The sequence below is a fragment of the Anabrus simplex genome, chromosome 5 (assembly GCF_040414725.1).
Source record: "Anabrus simplex isolate iqAnaSimp1 chromosome 5, ASM4041472v1, whole genome shotgun sequence".
Taxonomy (NCBI): domain Eukaryota; kingdom Metazoa; phylum Arthropoda; class Insecta; order Orthoptera; family Tettigoniidae; genus Anabrus; species Anabrus simplex.
Window position 1 is genome coordinate 152324596 of NC_090269.1, and position 24619 is coordinate 152349214.

Consider the following 24619-nt stretch of genomic DNA (forward strand, 5'->3'; position numbering starts at 1 on the left):
GATGGAGATTCTGTAAGAAAGAAGTCAGCTCCTGGATGAACTGGTCTGCTCTCACACCAACTTTACTGTACAGGATTGAAAGCTGGGTAGGCTCTAGATATTATTATTCCTAAGTTAGAAATACCCCACGGAATTAGTGAGAATTATTGCTGGTACAAACAAGTGGGAACAACTGGAGGAGAGAACTCGGAATGAGAGGATAAAGACCAAATTAGGAATATACTGAATGGTTGAAGCTGTATACAGCGGTGCCAACCTTTGAAGTGGATTGATTATCAATAATTGCCCTCCGTCCCCAAGAAAAATTGAGTCAAGTCCAAAGCATGCTCCTTCCTTCTTGATAATGACACCCCTTTTTCCCTTCCCTTTAGGCTCCATGCGCTGATGGGAGAAATGCACCATTGTGCTGCGAGTGGCCAACATTGTAAGTTATTGTGTTTCACCGTGCACATATCCGCCGTCGTCCCACCACGTGCTGCCATGGCCAACTAAATAATAACACTGGGATTTCAGAGTGTTTTATGCAACAACAATTGACCACATTATTCCAAACTTGCAGAAAGTGGTCATGTAATAATTCTACAAGAAAAACAGTTCCCGGGGAGAAACCACTGGGCAGAGCAATAATTGCAAATGTGATCAGAAAGAAACATTGGTTCACTAGATATCCTACCATTTCACGATAGAGGCAACGTAATTTATGTATTAGTATTGGAGATAACGGTGTTAGTGTTCATATACACATTGAACAATGCTGTCTTCAGAAAAATATCCTTCGTCTATTTCTAATATGGTTTCATGTTAGCGTAAGTTAATGCTGCTAGGGAGGCGATTAATTTTAAATTTTGAACATAACCATGTTTTCTAAGGAAGGCCTTGGTAACAATCGTTATTTCTTGAAGGCGGATAATTGCTTCCATAAAATGTAACCGTATTTCAGCTGTTGTTTATGCATTTCGCTCAGAACATGTCACCTCGCGTACTGATCGACCGTGTGAATGGTCTTAACCTCACATCTCAAACATAGCGAAAGAGAATTACAACTTTTTATGATAAAAAGGCTCAGGCTTGTTGTTGGACTTATTGAAATTCCTGATGTTGAAACCGCATGTACACTATCAAAAATTCTGCATGAGAAGAAAAATTCAGAATCATTTACAGTTGCCAATAAGTGATTATTTATATTGTGTGTCTGTATTTATAATATGATCAAGTCCACTTCTGTAATATAACGGTTGGCGCTACTAGCTGCCTTCCTCGGGAGCCCGGGCTTGAATTTCTGACACTGCCAGAAACTGGTATGTGGCTAAAACGGTGCAAGCAGCTCATTTCCACTAGGGTTGTACTTTAAAAGAAATGCACCACCTCGGGACGAGGACATGAATTTACAGATGTAAAATAGGGTATTTCTGTGAGCTATTGATATTGCATAATGGGGGCCTATTTCTGTAATTATATTTGTTTAGTGCCTTTCCAAATCCATTTCGTTAGGTTGTGACGAAATACTATAAAATTTCACACGTTGATCTGTAGTACAGTATATTATTATTATTATTATTATTATTATTATTATTGTTGTTGTTGTTGTTGTTGTTGTTACTATTATTCTACTGGCTATAATTAAGACTATGACAGTAAAATACAATATAATGTATATCTATTAAGATGTGTCTGCTCTAAAAAAAAGATGGCCTAGTGCAGCTTGCTTTAAAAATGTAACATTGCTATAATAATTTGTTTCTAATTGTTGACCTATTTGTAAAATGGTTAAAATGTATGTTCTAAAGATTTATTTTGTATTAATTAAAATGCATAAATCCTGAATTACTTCTTGCGATTTACTGCTATTGTCCACCGTCTTTTCAAATGCATTTCATGAGGTTGTGAAGAAAATCATTTCTCAATATCTATTAATGCAGCCAATAACAAGCATATAGTTCTGCCCGAACGTTATGACATTAAAATATAATCATGTGAAGACAGCATTGTAAAATGATTCTTCTTCATTTACTACTTATTCTCCTTAATTTATTTATAGGTTTCCGTTTTTACGTTATACCCAGCCACTAGTCATTTCATCGAGTAAAGCCAAAACTATGAAGGAAGATATATTAATTGTTTAGGGGGGAATAAGAAATTAGCTGAAAAAAACATACGTAGGTATCATATACTGTGTCAAAAACGAAAGAAAACAAAACTTGGGATAGAGAATGTACAGGGATACGAGATTCTACTCTTCACAACAATGTGATCCATCACGGCGGCTATCTACTGTACATCACAAACATGACCAGATCAACACGTAGGTAATGTGGTCTTAGATTTTAATAATGGCTTTAGACGAAAATATAGAAAGGGATTCAACGATAGAGGGCCACAGTAAAATGATTGAATATATGTATGTAAACATCAGACATATCCCAGCTTCTTATGTTCAGCTGTTGATGAAGGTGACCGTAGGTAGTTCTTGTAATTTCCACCCACAGCAGCACACTGCTATACGCACGGAGCCTCTAGCAATCTATCGGAAAGTAAATCATATTTCATGATAACATTTGCACACAACCTGTTAGTTCTGTGATAACAACATTCCTTGTAGTTTGTTTCTCACGCAGCAGCTGCTTTTCAGTGTAGTTTTTCTTGAAGCATCCTTCCCACTGTGATGACATTTTCGTCTTCTGTATCATAAGTGATTTCAGTGCAGATGTGCTTAATGTAAGCCTCACTTCTTTCTCATTCTTTCTGTCAACTGTCAGGTACACTTAATGTAGCAAATACAACATTACTGAAAGATTTATAGTGGAGAAAAGCAGCACCTGAGCTCCTTCATTCACATTGAATTTTACAATGCATATGGGTAGCAAAAGGAAGTAACGATCGAATAAGTATCGCTGCCAACTCACAAGCATTGAAACGAGAATGATTTACGAGGAAGGCTCGAAAGGATTGAACATTTTTCTTTTTTCTTCCGTAGATTTTTTTTTTTTTTTTTTTTTTTTTTTTTTTTTTGTAATGTCAGCTTTTCTGTAATAATTTTCCCTTTGACTGTAATTCCGTAATTATGAGATGAAATCGTAATAATTACAGGCAATCCACAATAGTTGGGACCTTTGTGTATGCATAAACCAGCTTCAGTGATGACTTCAGATGAGGTGAATGGAGGAGGATGGGTGGTGATTGATAATGTAAATAATGAATAAGTTACCTAGGAGAACAATGGACTCGGTCATGAACAAAAAAGGTACGGCCACACTGCACGAAACAAAACAGCCTGAAACCGCCTCAGGCAGAATGTTTCGGCTGTTTCAAACAATTCTGTGCACCCATTGCAGCAAACTCAGGCAGTCGTCAAGATGTATGGAGAAGAGGATGTAGATGTACGCATACCAGTGATGTGGCAGTGGTTGCTCTTAAATTCAAAACCACCACAAACATTTTGGGTTCATCCTTTAAAAGTTAAAAGAACACTACAGTAATTTATCCAAACACCACACTCTTCATTTGTTTGATATTAACATGTATGCTAATGTACCCGTTAACAGCACAGTACAATTGATCAAGAACAATCTTTCCAAGTTCAGCTATTTACGTATAGGCAAAATAGATGAGTTTATTTGGATTCTGAAGTTTACATTGAATAACAATTTCTTCACTTTCATTAATGTCATTTACCAACAGATAGGTCTTCCCATGGGGTCACCAGCTTCAGGAATCCTTGCAGATATTTACATCGATCATTTAGAACATTCTCACATCATTGGTAAGATTAACGGCATTCAACACTGGACATGCTTTGTAGATGGCACGTTTGTTATTTTAGACTCCCGCGTTACTAACAGCAACACAGTACTTGAATTTCTCAACTCCGTTGACCCACATATAAAATTCACCATAGAGTCAGAAAACAATAATGCCCTTAATTACTTGGACTTGACCATTATGCGCAACAGCAACAACACTTTATTCCATCCAACAAACCTCTGTGCACCCAGACATACATAAGAAAGCAGCTTACAATAGCATGATCCTCAGAGCATTAACTTTCCTTTATCTCACAAGAATTAGGCCTACAAACAAGAAATTAATACTATTTACAATATTGCAGAACACAACGGTTTCAGTAGAACCTTCATCAGCAGAATCATCAATAGATATAAGATCAGACCCAAGATTACCCTAGAAAAAGATTTGGCTCCTAAAGAAAGGTTTTCCACATTCACTTTCAATAATAGTAGCATTTAGAAACTCCCACACCAACTCCAAACTCATTTTCAATCCACACACTGTCAACAATAATATATATTTGAACTCTGGAGTTTAGAAATTAGAATGACAATCCTGTAATTGCAGCTTTGTAGGTCAAACAGGCCACAATTTTGTGATAAGATACGCCGAACATCGCAACGCTCTCAAATATAATCGTATTTCAGCTATGAGTTAACATCATAAAGCATCCAGCCACGAATACACTTCAATAGAAGATCTTAATTCTTGCATTATGAGGAAAAAGGCACCTTGCTAAACATTCTCAAGAGCATCCATATCGATTTATATCCGTTTATGAACCCCTCTCACAATTTAAATGAAATCGAGGAAAAAAAAAAAAGAACATTCTGCTTGAAACATTCATTCCATATATTGTCAGAACTTCCATAATATAAACAAACTCCGCCTCCATCTCTCCAAACCGAGCTCAATAGCTGCAGTCGCTTAAGTGCGGCCAGTATCCAGTAATCGGGAGATAGTGGGTTCGAGCCCCACTGTCGGCAGCCCTGAAGATGGTTTTCCGTGGTTTCCCATTTTCACACCAGGCCCGGGGCTGTACCTTAAGGCCACGGCCGTTTCCTTCCAATTCCTAGGCCATTCCTATCCCATCGTCGCCATAAGACATATCTGTGTCGGTGCCACGTAAAGCAAAATAGCAACAACATCTCTCCAACTCACCACCACTCCCCCCCTCCCCACCCTCTCCGTGCCAGCCCTGCACCACCCCTTCCCCCTCCGCTCCTTTCATCCTCGCAAACACAGCTGAGCCAACAATAGATTCGATTGTACGAACGGGACCGTTAACTCTGAGAAGGCCAGACCGTTTCGAGAGGGCAACCCCCTTTTAAACATCATAAGTTTAAAGCTTTCTTCACACCCATTTTACACTTTTTGCTTATCAGCCCAAGTTTCTCACACAACCTCATTTTTTCTATTACAGATTGGAACTTCATTGACGGCTTCCACTATGGTCACTTTCAGTTTACCATGCATCTGTTGTCTTCTCTAACACAGCTTCTCAATTTTTGTCGCGGCGCTCCTGACCTTTTAAAATAAGGCAAACAATCCAGCCAACATTGTGAAACAATAATCGGGAATGGGACCGCTAGATTAAGAAGAAATTGAGAATGCTGCTGTTCTAAAGTTTTAAATTTTATCGGCGTTTTTCCATCACTTGTCACATGCATTTCACCTGCACGTTATCTCAGGCTTGGTTCCTCAAACTTTTTCGCGCCCGCTCCCCTCCTAGCCATTTGATGTGATAGTGTTTCTACAAAGGCAGGCTTTCAGCCTGAATTTTCAACACTGATTTCATCCTGTTTTGAATTGTTATAAAACCAAAATTTTTGAAACTAAGAGGTCCGCAACCTCACTATGTGCACTTATTGTTTCCATCTGTATCATTTGTTTTCATTCCTTTTCTTCTTAGGTTAACACAGCTTTTTGATTCAATTATGTTTTGTATTAACCCCTGTTTTCACTGAATTTTATCGCAGTGAGTTGTAAATACTGTATATTGTGCTGTTTTTATTTCCATCATGTCTCCTTTGTTTTTCATTTGTTCCTTCATTATGTTTTTTGGCACATTTTTAGCTTGTATCATGTAAATTACTTCAAACCCCCTCTCCCCTCTTTTCACTAAAGATGGCTCAGGCAAGTCAAAACATGTTTGAATGTTATTACTCCATCTAATGATGGAATTATATGATATATTGAATTAGAAGGATACACTTAATTTTTCCATTGTAAAGTGAAAACCACCAATACGGAATGATTCTAGTATCTTGTAATAATAATAGGCTAATGTCGTTGATAAATGAACTACGGAACTCGGAACATAAATTTCTTAATTAAACGAAATGACCCATGCACCTTTTGACCTTATATTAAGTTTCCAAGACACAAATTTTCAGAAAAACATTGCCCCAGAAGAAAAAAACAACTTGTGACATTGAAGTGAGTGAAACAGAATAATAGAGCATGTAGTGGGGTTTATTGCTCCTTTTAATATGGGTACATCATGTTACACAAGAGTGTACAGATCAGTGTCATTTGATAAATTGCCGAAGGGTGTATCAGGAGCAGGAGTGACGAAATGGGGAGGGGAAGGCTCTGATAGTGGAATATTCGATGACAGCTCTTGCTCATCCAGAAAGCGGTTCAGAAGTGTCATCACATCTATTTTAAATTGCCGCTTTCTTCCATTAGGTAATTTATCTACACCTTCAACTAAACTTTTCAAAAAAAACCAAGAGTTGGGTTTTCTGTTGTCTCCTATGAGCCAGTTTTTTTGTTTTTGCCTGTAGAAAGGCTATCATAGGTTCTGCAATCTTATCAGCTGCAGTTTGGTTTTTACATCTTTGCAAGGATACAGAGTGTAGAACAGGAGTCTTGCCTTGACTTATTATGTTTGCTGCAAACAAGTAACCTGCCTGACTGAGGCAGCCTGAAGCAAACGAAACGTCTTATCTCGGCAGTGTGGTCGTACCCTAAAAGAAGAAAAGGGAGACCAAATGGACGATGGTTAGATCCAATATGTGGAGCTAAAAGAGGTAACAGAGGATAGTGAAAGTACACTGACCATGAAGGAAGATGATTTCATACTGGCTGGTTAACGTATTTATTTAATGTTAAAATACTACTGGCTTCTGTGGCGCAGTTGATTAGTAGTTTTTCTGTTCCCAAGATTCTGGATTCAGTCCTAGCTGAGGCTGATGGCATTTTGAGGATGTTTGTAGGCGACGACTTCTACTTCTGCGCAAGCGCAGATGTACGTTTAAAAAATATGTTTTCAAACAGAAAAGAGTTCTGAGATGACAGGTAAGACGGAACACGGAAGAGGAGGAGGACACAAACATTCTGTTTTGCTGTCAGACTTACAGTTAGTTTTCACGAGTCGTGGACGAAGTAACATGTTAAAGAACTTCAAATTTACACCGCTATAGCATTAGCTTTGAGATCAAAAGCTAAAAGGAAAAGGCTAGATCAAAATGGGCAGAAGCTTTGTTACTTAAGCGAGATAAAGTGTTGCACATAAGTTTAATAAAAGATTTAACTCTTAAACCAGGTGCTATAATTGAAATGAGAATTTTTCAGAGCTGGAAACAAGTTTTGCATACCCTCAGTATTGAAAATAATTTTTCAAACTCCTATACTGTATCTGGGTGTGGAATTCCAAACCCTCCACTTAAATACCCTAGTGAAGATGGTATCTATAGCCGGGCTGGCCACAACGAGGCTCGCGAGCCACATGCGGTTCTTGACACCAAGCTTAGAGTAAAATTAATTTATATAATTAATGGAAACTAACATCTCACAGCAGTCAGTAGCAGCGATGTGCAGTTTAACGTTATTTAATGATTTGAGATCTATTAAACCTTCATTTTCATTCCTGGAAAATCCTTTTTTTCTGTTGATGTTGTGGGCGATGGCTGTCCTGTTTCATCACCAATAACAAAGGATACAGCAGCTGTAGAGTTGGAGCTACTAGAACTGCAAGAGGACGGAGGAGTAAAAGGACTCAAACGAAGGGGCGTTTCTACCCCAGAATTTTGGAAGAATGCTCCAGAAGAAAAATACCCACTAACAAAAGAGTGTGGTAATCTTTGGGACTACATATGTGTGTGAATCACTGTACTCAACGCTTAAATTCATTAAATCTAAATATCGATCTGAACTAACTGATGAACATTTAAGTGAACTTGTGAGAACCGTGCTTACAAATTATCAGCTAGATTTCAAGAAACTAACAGCAAAAATGAACATTTGAGAAAGCAATTCTCAAAAGTAAAATTTCATTCCTTGATGTGTACCTGAACAATATTGTTCTGTGTAGCATATAAAATAAAGGTTCCTTCATTTGTTATAAAATGAAAAACGTGTCTTCATTTTATAAACAATTTTCCAAACATGCTCCCAATTTTGTGTCCCAAATTTGCAGCTCCCAAAATTAAGGTTAGTGGCCGCCCCTGATCTATAGTAAACAGTAAAGGCAGAGTATTTGCCAATGTCTGTTTGAACCGATCAGTCATCTTCTACTTACTAGCATTATCCCGCTGGTGCAGGGTCCACTGTTTTAATCTTGGCTCGCCATTTTGCACAGTTTTGGTCATCAAGAGGTTTTAAGTCTTCATATCAGCATTCACTGTATCATGCCAGCGCTGCTTTGGACGTCTGCATGGTCGTTGCCCAGTAATTTCAAAGGCAACTGTTCCAGGTGCAGCAAGCAAGATGTGACCATACCATTGGAGACGTTTTTCCTGTGCCTTCTCAGTGATGGGTGCAATGCCCATTTGCTGGCAGACGGTGTCATTTTTGACATCATGCAGGAGTGTGATGCCCATCGACCAACGGAGCATGCGCATTTCCATGGTGTGTAATTTGAGCTCTATAGCTTTGTCAGCTGGTCAACATTCAACACCATATAAAGCAGCAGGACGTACTACCATGCGGTATATTTTGGACTTCAGATGTAGTAGCATCCTTCTGTCGCAGAGTACACCTGTGATTGTGGACTTCGGATGTATTAGCATCCTTCTGTCGCAGAGTACACCTGTGACTTCCCTCCGACTCACCCATGCTGCCTTTATCCTCCTTCGCACTTCATCACGTATCCCACCATCAGTCTGCAGGTGGGATTCTAGTTGCCTGAAGCTTACAGTCTTCGTTAAGGTCTCTCCATCAACTTGAATTGAGCCGTTGCTTGGGATGGTTTCCAGGTGTTCGGTCTTCTTTTTGTTCAGTCTAAGACCATACTGTGAGAGACGGCTGTTCCAGTCTTCAACTTGAGGCTGCAATCCACTTCTGGTGGTATCAGCAAGTGCGACATCATCTGCGTCTATGAGAATCCAAAGGACAATTGTGTCCATGACGAGAACAAAGAGCAATGGGGACAGTGCGGAGCCTTGGTGTACACCGACTTGCACTGTGAAGCTCTCTGAAATGCTGACAGTGCAACGTACACGACTTGTGTTTGTGTAAAGCATCTTGATCCAATTGATAAGCATTTCTGGTACACCATGGTCACGAAGTGCATACCAGATCACATGATGTGAAACACAGTCAAAAGCCTTTTCAAGATCAAGGAAGGCAATATGCAGTGGCCATTGTTTCTCTCAATGTTTTTCAATAAGCATTCTGACAGCAAAGATGGCGTCAGTTGTTCCAGCACCCTTGATGAATCCGCACTAGTTGGTACTAATGCCAACAATATCACACAGTCGTCGATCGAGGATTTTCTCAGAAATCTTTATTGTGTGTCACTGGAGGCAAATTGGACGGTAATTTGCACATTCTGCGGGGTCACCTTTTTGCTTCGAACTGATCAATAGCAGGTGAAAAGAGGAAGAGATACACTGTGGACAATAGAGTGGAAATTGTTCAATGGGTTAAAGGTGGAGAAACACACGTATATTCAGTGTATCAAGTTCGACAAAATTAACTACGATAAGGTTGGAAATGCAGTCGATAGTGAGTATCTGCATTGTTACATCTGTCATCGTTTAAAAGCTATGTATACTTCTCGAAACATACTCAACAGTTCCGGTAGGGTAAGGTGACTTAACTAATTCAGAACAAACTAAATAAAATAGATACTTTACAGTACTCGAATTCTGGTATGAAACTGTTATGTCGACTGTGTACAGATGGGTTGTGAATTCCAGCACTGTTAAGACGGACATTCCAGTCTAAGTGTGTACCTAGTCTGCATTACACTGTGACAGTACACTATGCATGCCGTTGGAATGTTACGAGATTCTGTGAAACTTACTGAGCAAGTGGACGCGTGGTTTGGATCACATAGCTATCGGCTTGCTTTCGGGAGATAGTGAATTCGAAGCCCGCTTTCAGCAACCCTGAAGATGGTTTCCTGTGGTTTCTCATTTTCACACCAGGCACATGATGGGGCTAAACCTTAATTAAGGCCGCAGTCGCTTCCTTTCCAATCCTAGCCCTTTCCTGTCCATCGTCGCCTTAGGATCTGTCTTTGTCGGTGCAACATAAAGCAAATTCTATCTATAAAACTTTAGTTAGGGGCAGGGGGTGTCACTAAATGGCAGTACTATCTGCCTCCGTAGTGTAATGGTTAGCGTTATTAGCTGCTGTCCTCGGTGGCGCGGATTCGGTTCCTGGTATTGCCAGAAATTTAAGATTGGCAGGAGGATTGGTATGCTGTTAAATTGGTACGTGTAGGATGTGCCTGAAGAGAGCTTCACCACCTCAGGACAAGGACATTAATTAGCAGTTTTACCGTCCAAGTCAGTGATGTTAGGTACTGTTCAAGCGTTTCCATCTTAGAAGAAGAAACATGGTTATCCAACGTGGAAACATGCTAGGCGTGAGTGTAATTTTGGACATTTTATGCAATGTTAGTGGTTCTGAGGGGTGTGTTTACTCATAGCATTTCTCATTGAAAAGATATATTCTTCCCCTTTTGTTTTTACAACAAGAATATCTGTAACACTCATCGGTTGACTTTTTTTATTTTAACAAAAGTTGGTCAGTTAGTATTCTTTTTAAATTGAAAATAATCTGTCCAAGTTGTCCTTTATATGTGCCAAATTAATGCAGAAAATGAACCCAGTCTAATCCATAAACAAGCCCACAAATAACAGTAACGATTCCAGAGAAAACCTCAGAAGACCCATAAGAGTGTGGTTGGTGCAGACTTCAAAGTCCACAGTGAAATGTGTTAATGTGCAGGACACTTGGATCATTTATACCTTGGGCCATCAGTTTTCTGAAATTCTTAATCATTTCTGTGGTTACGTAAACAAATTGGATCCACGAAATGTCACTGTTAAATTTGTACCAAGTGGAAGATGATAATTGCTTTTACTCAAAGTGTAAAATCTGCAGTAAATTAAGAAATGCTATGAATTATTTTACTTGTAGAGAATAATATGGATACATATTTTACTACATTACAACTATTTTTCTGCTGCGTTGCAGCGCTTCCGTATGTGTTTTGTTTGTCTAACACTTTCACGTGTGATGTCTTTGCTCACTGAAGTTGTTTGAATTAATTGGGTGTCGTTTTCTTCATGTTGCTCATTCGTTTTGTGCCCTAACTCATTCATTAAGTGATATATTTATTGGTCCAGGGATCATGCTATTTTTTTCTTATTGCAAGCGACTGTACTCAATACTCTCCTGCTGACTTGCTAGGCCTAACGCATAAGGGGATTTTCTTTACCCTTAGCCTTTGAAGATCTCCTCCGTACCGAAGTCCATCTTCATAATACCAATATATATGGTCCATTATTGGACATCATAAATTTTCCAGCTAACTCATTCCTGGTTGCCAGCGTTTTGCCCTTGTGAGCTAGGTTGGGCTCATCAGTTGGTACCTAGCACATCTATCAAGACGCTGGCTGGTGCATATCGTGGAGGCCACTGCGTAGGCTACTTGGAGCCACCGGCAGTGCCAATACATTATGAGAGACTGTCTCTTTACCATCTTCTTCCATCTTCTCCGCCGTAGATGCCTTAACCCAGGGCAAGGGCCCTCCATATTTATGACCCCTGGAGAGAGGGTGTCCCAGTATTCTAAAGCCCCCAGGAATTGGGCTACCTGTTGGTCTGTGGGTTGTATTAGTTATTTCAAACCAGCCCTACATACTGTAGGGGCCCCCTATCCGCCACCTGGGGACCCGCTCTGTAGCGGTCAGGTTCCCCTGGTTACTTATTGGAAGTTAACCCTACCCACGAGAACAAGCCTTTATTTCTAATATTTTTGGACATTGAGAAAGCCTACGACAGTGTACCAAGGGAAAGAATTTGGCAATGCATGAAAGAACTTCAAGTGCGAGCCAGCCTCATAGTCGAAGTGAAAATGTTGTATAGTGGGAATAGAAGTTGTATTCAAGTAGGGCGTGGTTTGTCGGACTGGTTTGAAATAAAGAGAGGAGTGCAGCAGGGTAGCTCATTGTCACCACTTCTATTTATTATTGTGATGGATGTAGTAATTAAATCTATTAGCAGGAAAGAACATGGAGATATCAAAGCCTTCACATTTGTGTTGCGATCTGGAGTGACTCAGAAGAGGAATTGGCAGAGAGAATGCAAAGCTGGAATGAGGAGTTTAAGAAATATGGTTTAAACATCAGTAAGACCAAGACAGTGGTGATTCAAGTGTATGGGGAAGGAGCAGAACCAATAGTCATGTTAAATGAACAGTCAAGGTGAACAGTCGAATCAATAAGGCAACAATTTTACCACCAGGTAAGAGACCTGCTGTGGGATGAGCAAATATCTATGAAAACAAAAATGACAAGTGTACAAGTCCTATTATACACCAATTCTTACATACAGTCTCGAAACCACAACACTGACCAATAGAGATAATTCCAAACTCCGGGCAGCTGAAATGAAATTCCTACGCACTATGATCCAGAAAACCAGGAAAGACAAGATTAGGAATGAGAAAATTAGAGAAGAAGTAGGAATAGATGATTTTCTCCTCAATAAGATTCAGATATCAAGACTAAAGTGGTTTGGTCACATGAAGAAGATGCCAGTTAACAGAACTGCAAGGAAGGAATTTGACAGAAAAGTAGAAAAGGACAACCCGTGGGAAGGCCACAAAGGAAATAGATAGATTTAGTTAAGAACGATGTACTGCTGAGAGGTCATGATTGGGACAAGTTGGTGGAGAGGGGGAATGGTACAAGGACAGAATGAGATGGAAGAGGCTCATATACCGCACCCGGGAAACTGGAGATGGTTTAGGATGATGATGGATCATGCTATTTGAACTGCCTGCGCTAGTCATATGGACAAAGATAATGAGAATTCACAGACATAGCTTTCCCATTCGTCGGTGTTAGTCCTGGACCTCAAGAAACAAAGGACGGCACAAGCAGTGGAATGCAACATAAGGGAGTCCTGTCTACAGCCCGTAAGTATGTATACATATTTCTCTAGTAACGACGGTATTTCTTAATTTACTGCAGATTTTACACCTTATTTGAGTAAAAGCAATTATCTTTCATTTGGGACAAATATTACAGTGACATTTCGTGGACCCAATTCGTTCATGTAACCAATTTCTTTTGTGGTTCCTATTTTGAGTTATGCATCCGTCTTCTAATGTGCTGAGTACTCTTTATGAGCTATTAACCTGGCTGCAGTGTCCAGCATCATGGCTATTTCAGTTGTCACTAATTTGGACTGCTTTTCATTGCCACAATACTGTACCAGGCTTTATGTCGCACCAAAGCCATTCATAATGTTGTGTTCACAACTCCTTGAATGAAGATGAAGACTTTCACTACCAGATCTTGTCTGAGGACAAATAGGTATTTTCAGCGAACAAGACAAAGAGGAGGAAGTCAGCAAAACTGTCAGTTGTAAGGAAAAATTCAGACTATCTTACAATGAAAGAGTGTGGACAAGAGTCTTAAGAAAAGTAAATTTCTTCTTTAACTTTTTCACTGTCTGTCAGATTGCCTTGCTTTCTCCACAATGTTCTAAAAACTCATGCACATAAAGAAGAAATACAAACATAGGTAGAAAATTAATTTTATAAAAACTATAAAAGTCATTTGAACAATTAATTAAAAGGAGTCCAGTTCTGTAAATTTTACAGGAATATCTATTTTTAAACCTGCTTGTCCAGTAAATTATAGTTTATCGGGGATAGGAACAGAATCTACAAATTTAGGGGAATTTACAGTAGTGTTGCCAGTAAAACAATATGGAGAATACCACTATCATTTTCATCACGATTGAGATTTTCATAACCACTGGATTCGCTGGAACACCTCACTTTCACTAAATAAATCATTATCACAATACAATTCTCTTTCAGTACATAATTTAGCAAAGAACACGAAGCACCACACGATGAGGAAGTCATAGTATAAACAAACAGCACTAGTATCATTCTTTTGTCTCTAAAACCAAACTAAACCAAACCCCATGGCACTACAGCCCTTGAAGGGCTTTGGCCTACCAAGCGACCGCTGCTCAGCCCGAAGGCCTGCAGATTACGAGGTGTCATGTGGTCAGCACGACGAATCCTCTCGGCCGTTATTCTTGGCTTTCTAGACCGGGGCCGCTATCTCACCGTCAGATAGCTCCTCAATTCTAATCACGTAGGCTGAGTGGACCTCGAACCAGCCCTCAGGTCCAGGTAAAAATCCCTGACCTGGCCGGGAATCGAACCCGGGGCCGCCGGGTAAGAGGCAGGCATGCTACCCCTACACAACGGGGCCAGCTTCTTTTGTCTCTAGTTCAGCATTATAAGGAGGATAAATACTTAGAGCAGTGCTGTTGCAAAGAGAATATTTTTGCGATTCCAACGATGTGCAAGAGATGTGCTTTTATTTTCGGCTACAATCAAAACAATTAAGGCAAAATTGCACAAACCCGAGTATGTATTAAGGCAGACAGCGAAGGAGTTAAGCCATTATCAATATGTACTGGGAATAACAACAGGCAGTGAGAACCTCTTTGGTTGCTGGGGACAGAAGCAGTGTACAAGGTGGCCGCAGATATTTGAGTTATGCAATTATGTAGATGAATTATGCTCGTTATTTTGCGAGTGTTATGTTTGTTAGAGAAATTGACGGGAGTGAGACTGTCTTTGAAGAAAGGAGTACACTATGTTAGATTGTATTCTGTTCCGAGGTTATATGCCAGATGACAGAACTCTATGGACCTCCTGGACCGAAAATGCATAGTCATTTGAATAAACAAGCTGTTCAATAAAACAGGAAGTATCTGAAAAAGCCTGGCATCCCAGACAGAGACCGTATTGCTACAGAAAATGTTGGTAAAATGCTGGTATTATTTCGGTACTTGCCAGTACCACTATATGAAACCATACGTTGTTAATACCATTATACGGTAATACTGGTAAAAGCCTGCAAGATCAAAAGCATAAAACCTGAATACCTATGAAGGGATTTAAGTAGTTCTGATAGATAAAGAAGTTGTCCTAATCGACTGCTTCTTGTTTCATTGAGGCAAGCTCTGACCTGTGCACTCTGCTGTTTCATTCAGGTAGTAGGTTGCATACAATTACAGCAAGCTTTAGTCGGGCTGCAGTCATACCACCTGTTGTGTGGTGAGCAAGCTAAAATGGATAGAAATTACATCCTATATACCGTTACTTTGAATATCAGTGAACATCAAACACATTCCGATGCATAATAAACTACTGCAGGCATGTTTGAAGGTTTGCACATTACATTGCATAATAATAACAATAAACCAGTAGGACTTAGGATTCTTTAGATCATAATTGTTAGCCAATAAAATTTGAATACAGATCCACTTGAAAAGATTGTTAGGAGGGAAAAATCTAAATTGTCAACTGTTTTTCCTCGCATGTGGCTATACCAAAGGTCTCGAACAGGATGACACACAATTTTCATACCTCAACATTTAGATGTCAGAACAAAATGGTGCTCGCAGACGCAGTTAATTTTCATACTGAAACATAATTGATGGCAGGAATTATTTGTGAATGTACAATATTACAGTAGTCTTCTTTTGACGAGTACATTTTTCACTCTGAATGTCATTTTTCTCATGGTCGGGGAGACGTATATCTTTCAACTTCATCTCTAACAAGTAACACAGGAATCTTCATTCTTCTTAAGGCGCCTTCTCCTAGTGGAGGTTGGCGGTCCACATAGCCAGCTCCGAACGTGATGTAGCAGCATGGAAAGCACCTTCTGAAGTGTAGTTGTTTACGTATGTCCTTCAGTTCGAACTTTGTTGTCGTAATCTTTTCCAGAACTGCCGGGCTTTCTAGTCATATCAGTTTTCAAAGCATTCCCCCCCCCCCCCATTGTTCCGAATGGGGGAATAGAAACTTTGGATAATAACTGCACGTTAAACAGAGCCATGCTATATGAACTTAAAGGGATATCCTTCAGGATCTTTAATGCAGTGGTTTCCCGTTGCCTTCTGCATCCTAATGCCGTTGACCAGTTGTAGGTTCTTCCGCCTTTTGGGACCATTTCCTGTCCCAAGGACAATAGAGTGCCCTAACCTCTACCCGCTCATCCACCCTCAAGAAGACTGTTGGCACTTGGTAGAGGGGATCTTCTTATACCGGAAGATACACGGTCCCTTCATTCGTTAGCCGCTTGCAAATAACAAAATTGTCATAAACAGTCGTTGCCCCCTCTCTACCGCGGGGAGGTGAATGTCAGGATTTCACCGTCATTGGAACTGAGACCATAATGGCATTTCTCTTCATGGGAACTGCCAAAGCCAAAATTAAACCTAGAAGAGGAACTTTTTTTTACTTTGATAAGGAACAAATCTATTACAGAGTTTTTCTTTCATTAATGTCCACATTTTGCCTACTGGGCTGAGCAGCTCAGATGGTTGATGCGCTGGTCCTCTGACCCAAGCTTGGCAGGTTCAATCCTGGCTCAGTCTGGTGGTATTTGACGGTGCTCAAACACATCAGCCTCTTGTCGATATATTTACTTGCACGTAAAAGAACTCCTGCGGGGAAAAATTCTGGCACCTCGGCATCTCTGGAAACTGTCAAAAGTAGTTAGTGGTGTGTAAAAACAATAACATTATTCCCACACTTATTTCAGGTAACAAGGGCACACTGAATGAATATTTTCTTTTCGTAGCGGGTCTTCTTGCATCTCAGAATTATCTTTAGTTACTGATCGGTCTGCAGGAGTATTTTTGTTGGCATGAGATATCTCATATGTATTGGCTGAAGACTTGAGTTCAAACAAAATGTATTGTACCCTACAGGGCACATCGACACTGCAGGATCATACCTACCTGCTCACCTGTTCCTACATACGGGCACCAGCTCAGCTGCAGTCGGCAGAAATGGTCGACAACTGGGTTCTTATGATGAGAGGATCATGGGGAACTCATACAATTACATTAAACTACGAAATGAGGAACACTTTCGCTGCAATCAGAATTTTTGAGCATAAGTTTGTATTCACAACTCAAATTATTTACAATGATTGCACCTGGAGTGCCCAAATAAGTGCCCCAAAGGCTCACATCTACAGTTTTAAAAGAAAACAAAGAAATACAATCTGGATGATGACATTATGCTGAAGTTTGTCGATCTGTGAACCAAGAAAGACCGGATGTGTCCCCCACATGGAAATAGCATCCCTATGCCTACGGCATAAAAATGACATGATGGTAGAATTAAGGATATCCGCAGAAATTAGCGCTATTCTGAAAGTTTCCTCCCATATCGGGATATTTATATACACAAAAATAGCAGCACAATAAGTATAAAAGTAATCTCAGATAACCTACACTACCGCCCTATATTACATGTTTACATGGACGTGAACCCACGTCTACCAAGCAGAACTTTGTGTCAACAGGGCAATCATAACAGTTGCATAGTGCCAAGATCACATTAGTAAAATACGCAACCCTAAGAACGTGAATCAAACAAGAAAGGAAAAGCAGGTAAAATGGTTAAAATAAATGATGCATTGTGTTTGCAAAATGCTTCTCTGCCAAAGGAGAATGACCTACTTCCAGAGCGATTTAAAAATGGCCGAGCTCACACCAACACAGAGCAGGCGAACATTGACCCGCAGTCTGGTCTGGAGCCTCCCCCTACATAAAACAAAACTTGTAAACAAACTACCGCTAGACCTCTTACCCTACATTCTTTCACAAAGGGACTTTCAAGCTTCTACTCATAGCAGCAAATGGCCACAAAATAAGCGAGGAAAGACACATCTCACATTACACACCTGACTTCAATTAACCACCCACACGGGTCGCAGTTGAATCACATAAAGTGTTCTACCATACTATCACATCAAACCATCACCGTCAATATGCGGCGCGTCAACAGTAACCTTGGAGGTCAGAGGTTCAAACCCAACGTTTGGCAGAGTAGCACAGTCGAATAGCGGTAAAACCTGCGCCTCCGCTATAGTTTACGCCCGTCTAAGGCACGTAAATAGAGCCACGTATCTAAATAAATACCATCAGCATGCATGCCTTACATTACGCAGGTATGTCTGCCCTTCCCCCCTGGGATATAATGGAAATTACACATAGTGATCCTAATCCTACAAGGAAAATGTATTTAACGACCGACCCAAAGGAAAATATCCGGTCTATCGTACTCAAACAATACGTATCAACTAGGCACACTACCTCTTGCTGCGTTGACAAAATTACATCATTGTCTGCTTTACATTAAAAAAATATATCTACCCTTACCCTTTAGGTATATCAAAACAATCTTAATATGCAGCCTGATGGGCCACAATCAAATCCTATATTAATATTTACAAGTTTAATTCTACTATCTCTGCGTGACTCCCTAATTCTATTACATGTCTAGAAAATCATGGTCCACTTATCTCGTTACGGTGACCTTCTCTTCTCCCCCTCCGGGTAGGCTATAGTGATTTAGCCCATCATGGTGGAGGTCTCGCCCAGGGTCGATTCTTGGAGACCGGTCTTCCCGTCCCGCTGGTCCATGGTGCTGCCTTCTTCTTGAGGGATGCCTCGTTCAAGGTAGCGTCTTCGAAGTCACGTTCTGAAGTTCTTGCACCTCACTTCCCTCGGAATACGCCTCGACCTTTTACTACAATGAAATGTTTACTTTAAACACAACGCATCATTCTGGACTTTCGTTTATGTTGAGTTAGCATACAGCTCTAACACTTTGCAATATCACAACTCCTTGTCCTCAATTCTTGTATAACTGAATACTCTCTAACTTGTGCACTATGCCATAAACTATTTTCAGCCCTAGAAAACTATCTACTCAGTTATTGTGTTTTCATGCCCGCATAATTTGGATTCACAAGTCTATCCGAGGATGGATACAGACCTCCTTAGCCTATTGTCCACACTTCCTCGGCACCTCGGGAGCTTCGCCCCTACCGCTATTCATCGGAGTCTATAAGTACGGCGTTCCTTTGTTGCCTATACAATTAGCCACATGCGACCTCACTGATAGGTATCTGAACATTGTCACACCTATGAATCTACCACCCATAACTCTGTGGATCACCGACCCACTGGATCAAAGTTACCGCGCTGCAGTAACTACTGACTGTCTTTGTTCTGAACAAAAGGTTTCTGGCGCAATCTAGGCAGACGCGCGACGCGTACTGGCAGCAATATGATCGTCGACTGGATGCCCCTTTCCATAACTCTCAGCTCTTATAGGAGGCAACATACCAAAGGACGCCCGGGGATCCACCAAGAAACAACTTGAGTCTGGAATGCGGCCACTACAGATCTTCCCACGGTGGTTCTGCTTGCTGCACGTTTATTGATCTCATTATATATTAATAAACCTTGAGGTATCTATGGCTTCGTAAAATTCTGGCAATTATTTCCATCTTTTTATTTTCCTGAGAAACCTTCAATTATACAAATTAGGGCTCGATTCCCGTAGTGTGGTGACCCTGTCTACTCTCGCTTAAGATTCTGTTAGGTTGGCGCTGGGACTTCCCATAACAAAATCTCATCTCTTTCTCTCTTCCACATATATTCCTTCTCACTTGTACACAACCACACTCTGCCTGGGGAATTACCTTCTCGATTCCCGCGCTCTGTATAGCATCACGCTCTCACAAGCGGCGTCCTACTGCGCAATATTTTTACTGCATTAAATAACCATCCTCGCGATTAAATAGAATGGTACAGTATATTATCTGCTTTAAGGTATCACACCACCTACCTTTGATCTGGATCCTTACCTTTCAACTCCTTCAACATTTTCTGCTGCCTGAAACCTCTTCTGTCGTTCTGTCACTACCATTGTAGTGTGTGACACAAACAGAATACAAGCAGTGACATAAGTGAATAGCACCAAATTACCGTGAATACATCAGATTTTGGATTTTGCTGTAACACTAGAAATCATATAATGTAGTGTGTCCAGTGTCAGTGCATGAAGAAATCACAACTATATAGAAAGATAAAAATCTCCATTTTCACAAAAGTTGCAGTTACCGACTCGTAAGTTGGTAGCTTAATTCGTAAAAAATTTCTTTCTTTAATATTTTTCCCCTGCAGTGTTTGGAAGTAATGTGACCGAACAGATTTTTTGTGGAATTGTTCTATCCTAACTAATTTTTTAAAAGTTCAAATTGCACAGTATGGAAGAACCGATACTGACATTTTCATGATAGAGGAACTGATACTTCTTAGTAAAATGCACCTTTTGTACAACAAAACATAAATGGTAGGAAGTGAAAACTATAAGAGATAACAGCAAAAATCAGCTTAATCAAATGCATGAATGAGCCTTTAAAAAGTAACTAATCTTTTCCCCACCTTTTGACATGGAGCGTTGGTTAGTGCCCCCATAAACACTGCCCATGACTGTTTGGTGGGATATGCTGATTCTCTATAATTGAAAATTTACGTGCAATCTTTGTCAATACATTATAGTGAAGCATTGTATTATAATTGTTGTCTCATTAGAAATGTATTCAGATATAATGTTTATACTGCACATTTGTAGTAATAAAGAATGTAATTACATTTTAACTTTATTGTATGAATGACCTTTTTTCTTTGTAGGAAATCGCTGGCTTGTGTCGATTTGGACCAAAACTCCTCACCAGCAGCCACCGTTGGACATCACTGAGCTCGAGAAGTGCTACGTTGTTCCTCAGAAGGTGTACGAGTTACCTGAGGGGTACATGGAACTACAGAAACGAGAGAGCGATCTATAAAAATGTCTTTCCACGTCTTCTGGCCAGCTTGCGCCGCCCTGACAATGTTCATTGTCTTGATCATTGTCATCATTTTAAAGTATGGGCCAAAACTGTGCAAAACTCGTCATACCACAAAACCTTCCGAGGAAGAGTGGCTGGATAAAACGTACGAGCAGAAAGTTTCCTATGCTTAGTGTAGGAAACAAGATTTTTGTTATTTTTAGTGTTAAAGCTCATAGGTACAGCTGAACTGAAACTATATACTCATTACCTTTTTTTTTTTTTATGTACTTTGTTCCCACCATTTATATTTTGATACGTTCATTTTAAACTCAGACTCGGCTAGTCTTAGGATTGGTCAGGTGCAGGAATTTTTAAAAGTTTCTCTTTTGACTTTGCATCTTCCATGTTGCATATTAATATTGCATAAGTCTCAGTATAGGCTTAATCTGAATGGTCATTCCTCATTCCTCTCATTTTGTAAATTGAGAATCATCAGTCCAATATTTCATTGATATTGAATTGATAAACACGTGAATATTCATATACTTTTAATATTCCTGTTACAAGCTGTTTATTATTCCAGCTACACATCTTTGGATTACCTGTGTAATCTATTTTAGTATTTCCATTAATGGACGTTTCAGTTTAAGGGTGTACCGACAAAGATGAAATCCAGTATCAGTATTTCAGTACTTAGTCTTTCATGGTTCATCGGGGTAGATTTTTGATGCACAGCATTGTTAAGGGTTGAGGGTGAAGAGGGTTATATGATGACGACTACCATTGGAGGTACGAGGCCTTTAATAACACAACACTCAACACAATGTAGCCTGGTAGGCAGTTGGGGGGGGGGGGGGCTCATGCATCCTCACGTTATTTCAGTTTAGGGAATAGAAAAAAAGTTGCCAGGGCTAGGTGAGGTAGTAGGGTGGATCTAAGCGTCCAAAAATTCACAAACAGACAGCGATGTGTTGTCATAGCAAACACTCCATAGTTCTGGTATTTTTCTTCTGATGCTGGGCTGGTTAAGGCATTGGCCTTCTGACCCCAACTTGGCAGATTCGATCATGGCTCAATTCCGTGGTATTTGAAGGTGCTCAAATACCTCAGCCTTGTGTTATTAGATTTACAGGCACATAAAAGAACTCCTCTGGGACAAAATTCTGGCACCTCGGCATCTCCACAAACCGTCCAAAGTAGTTTGTGGGACGTAAAAACTGTAACATTAACAACCCATTTTATCCTGACATTTTCACAAACATGTCATGACTTTGAGGTAATACAAGCATTTCACCATTTGATCCTCAGGAGCACATCATTAGTGCCAGAGAAAAAAACCACTTCCTCATTTGACCTGACCTGCCAAAAGTTTCTTCAGTCTCTGTGAATTTTCTTCACACCACTGTGTCTCTGTAAACATTTTACCCAATTTGAAGCAGAATTGAATGTAATGCTCGTAATGTTCAGATCTCGACAATAACAACACACAGGCAACTGCTGAGTGATAATTGTGCAGCAAATGGCTAGAACAGTACCACTTACCGGAACAGGCCTCATACATCGCACAAAATTCAGTATGCTTATTGTGTGATCCTGCCACTAACAAACTGTCAGTTAGCATGTAAGAGTGGCACACCTACATCATGTCTGTGCTCTTTGAACATCAAACCAGTGATTCTTTTATCAAACAATTTCTCCTCCCCCACCACCAACCATCTCCATCATACAATTGCTATACTAAAGTGCATCAAAATTAAAAACAAATAACTTTTTTCCTCAGCTACTACTACAAATAATAATAATAATAATAATAATAATAATAATGAATGTAGTGTACTGCCAGGAAACGCTTGTGTTCTGTTGGCTAGAGTAAATATGGGCCAGTTTCTGCTGCTCATTAGTGACAGTTGCTGTCAGGTTTACAAGACTTTTTGTAAGTGGAAGCCGATTGTAAAGCTAATTTATCCACAGTATCTGACAGTCCATCCTGAGCTACAGAAAACACACCATTGTTTCTTTATCATCTTCATTATACCTCTTTAAGAATGGAAATTCATTTTGTTGCTTATCTTCAACTTGCACTTACATTTAGGTGGCATTACAATAGTCGGAACACTTCAGAAAACCAAACCGCCCATTATTAAACTGAAAGACTTTACACTCCAACAGCCGACAAACAACTGTTAACTCTTTCCGATTGCTTTGTAGTTTGATCAATTTCAGAATTTTCTCTGTTTGATTTTGAATTGAAATGTACAACACCTGATTTACAATGAGCCAATCAGCAAGATTTCTTGGTGTTGGGTTCATCGGGGAAATGCTTCTGAATTTTTCATTGTTTGTATACGTGCAACAGATGTGTGCATTTGATGAAGGAAATACCGGTACTTATTTTAAATTTTGTTGCATGTAGCACTGTTGGAACACTGATACTGTTCTGGAAAATCTGGAACATATAGCAGCCCTACTCTAACAAGGATGTTAGGTTTTGAATGAAGCTTTCCTACCCATGTTGCTGTATAATGACTATTAATAGATGTAGAAATGGTTATAGGAAATAGTTTGGCTCTGAAATGTGTAAATGTGATAAATCATAATTGAACATTTCATGTTGTTCTCTATGTTGGAACAGAACTTGCTGCTGTTTATCATTCTAAAGTCCTTCTGTCGTAGCATGTTTCCTTACGGCATTTCAGTGCAACTGGGTTGCTGGCTTCATGAGGGGCATAAGTCCAATTTATATCAGTTTTGCAAAACTGACACTAAAGATGTTCAAATTTTGTTTTATGGGTGTTGTGTCCCTTTCCCCCACTGAATTCAAAATGGAGCCTGTCCTGTATTTCTTAAAACTCTGCCTAGTAATGTGTTAATATGAATGGGTCATCTCTATGTCAACTTAAGACAATCTGTGTACCATGAAGACTGTACGTTCCGTCCATAAATGTTGATCTTTTTAATGATAGATCTGTAACTTTTCTTAAGTTTTATTTTGAAATTTTTATTGAGAATATGTAACTTTATACTTTTGTAATCTTGTATTGTAGTATATTCACAAATAAATATCATCCATTTTACTTTTTCTTATGTCCTCACCTTTGGATTTTCCAGTTTCTACGCCATTTGCACTTATAATACAGCAGTGCAGAAACGGTACTGATTACAAATTTTACGAAATCTCCTTATGAATTTCCATTTTTCCTGTAAACTGGAAAAAGGTAGTTTTGTATGATGAAGATTTGCTGTTAGCTAGTACAGTATGCAATGTCACTTTAAAGCTTTTCAGTCTCTTCAAAACGTTATTTATAAAACTATAACATACCTGTAAAAGGAAAATAAACAATGAATGACATGGTTTATTCTATAAGAACATCCTCAGATTCTATCAGATCACCTTTTTTTTTATTAAGATAATTTAGAGTCACTTTAACCCTAAGGTCTTATCGTGACTTCTAACTAGAATTTACATTAAATTACAGTAGGATGAAGAATGAAAAAAATATAAAGGTGGTATTTTAAACAGAACAGTTAAATTTTTGAATACAGACCAGTGTCTTTGAAAAACTTGATAATTTGTTTGCACAGTGAAGGAGATGAGTGTGTCCCCTTAATATCCTTAGGTATATCGTGGTACTGGCGCCATTTCTCATACAGTGAACAGTCTGTTATGATGTGCTTCACAGTCAACACACTAT

At 39.6% G+C, this 24619-nt stretch overlaps 1 protein-coding gene across 2 annotated transcripts in view; it reads left to right on the forward strand.

The window, feature by feature from the left end:
• Positions 1-24001, forward strand: part of LOC136873869 (uncharacterized) — a 39612-nt gene extending 15611 nt beyond the window's left edge. Inside the window, exon 3 of one of the 2 annotated variants that reach the window (XM_067147170.2) lies at positions 20788-24001. In XM_067147170.2, coding sequence (XP_067003271.1) covers positions 20945-21118 — 174 coding nt within the window. In that variant the 5' untranslated portion in view covers positions 20788-20944 and the 3' untranslated portion in view covers positions 21119-24001. The remainder of the gene's footprint in view (positions 1-20787) is intronic. The other variant, XM_067147169.2, reaches the window with a different exon arrangement.
• The last annotated feature ends 618 nt before the right edge of the window (positions 24002-24619 follow it).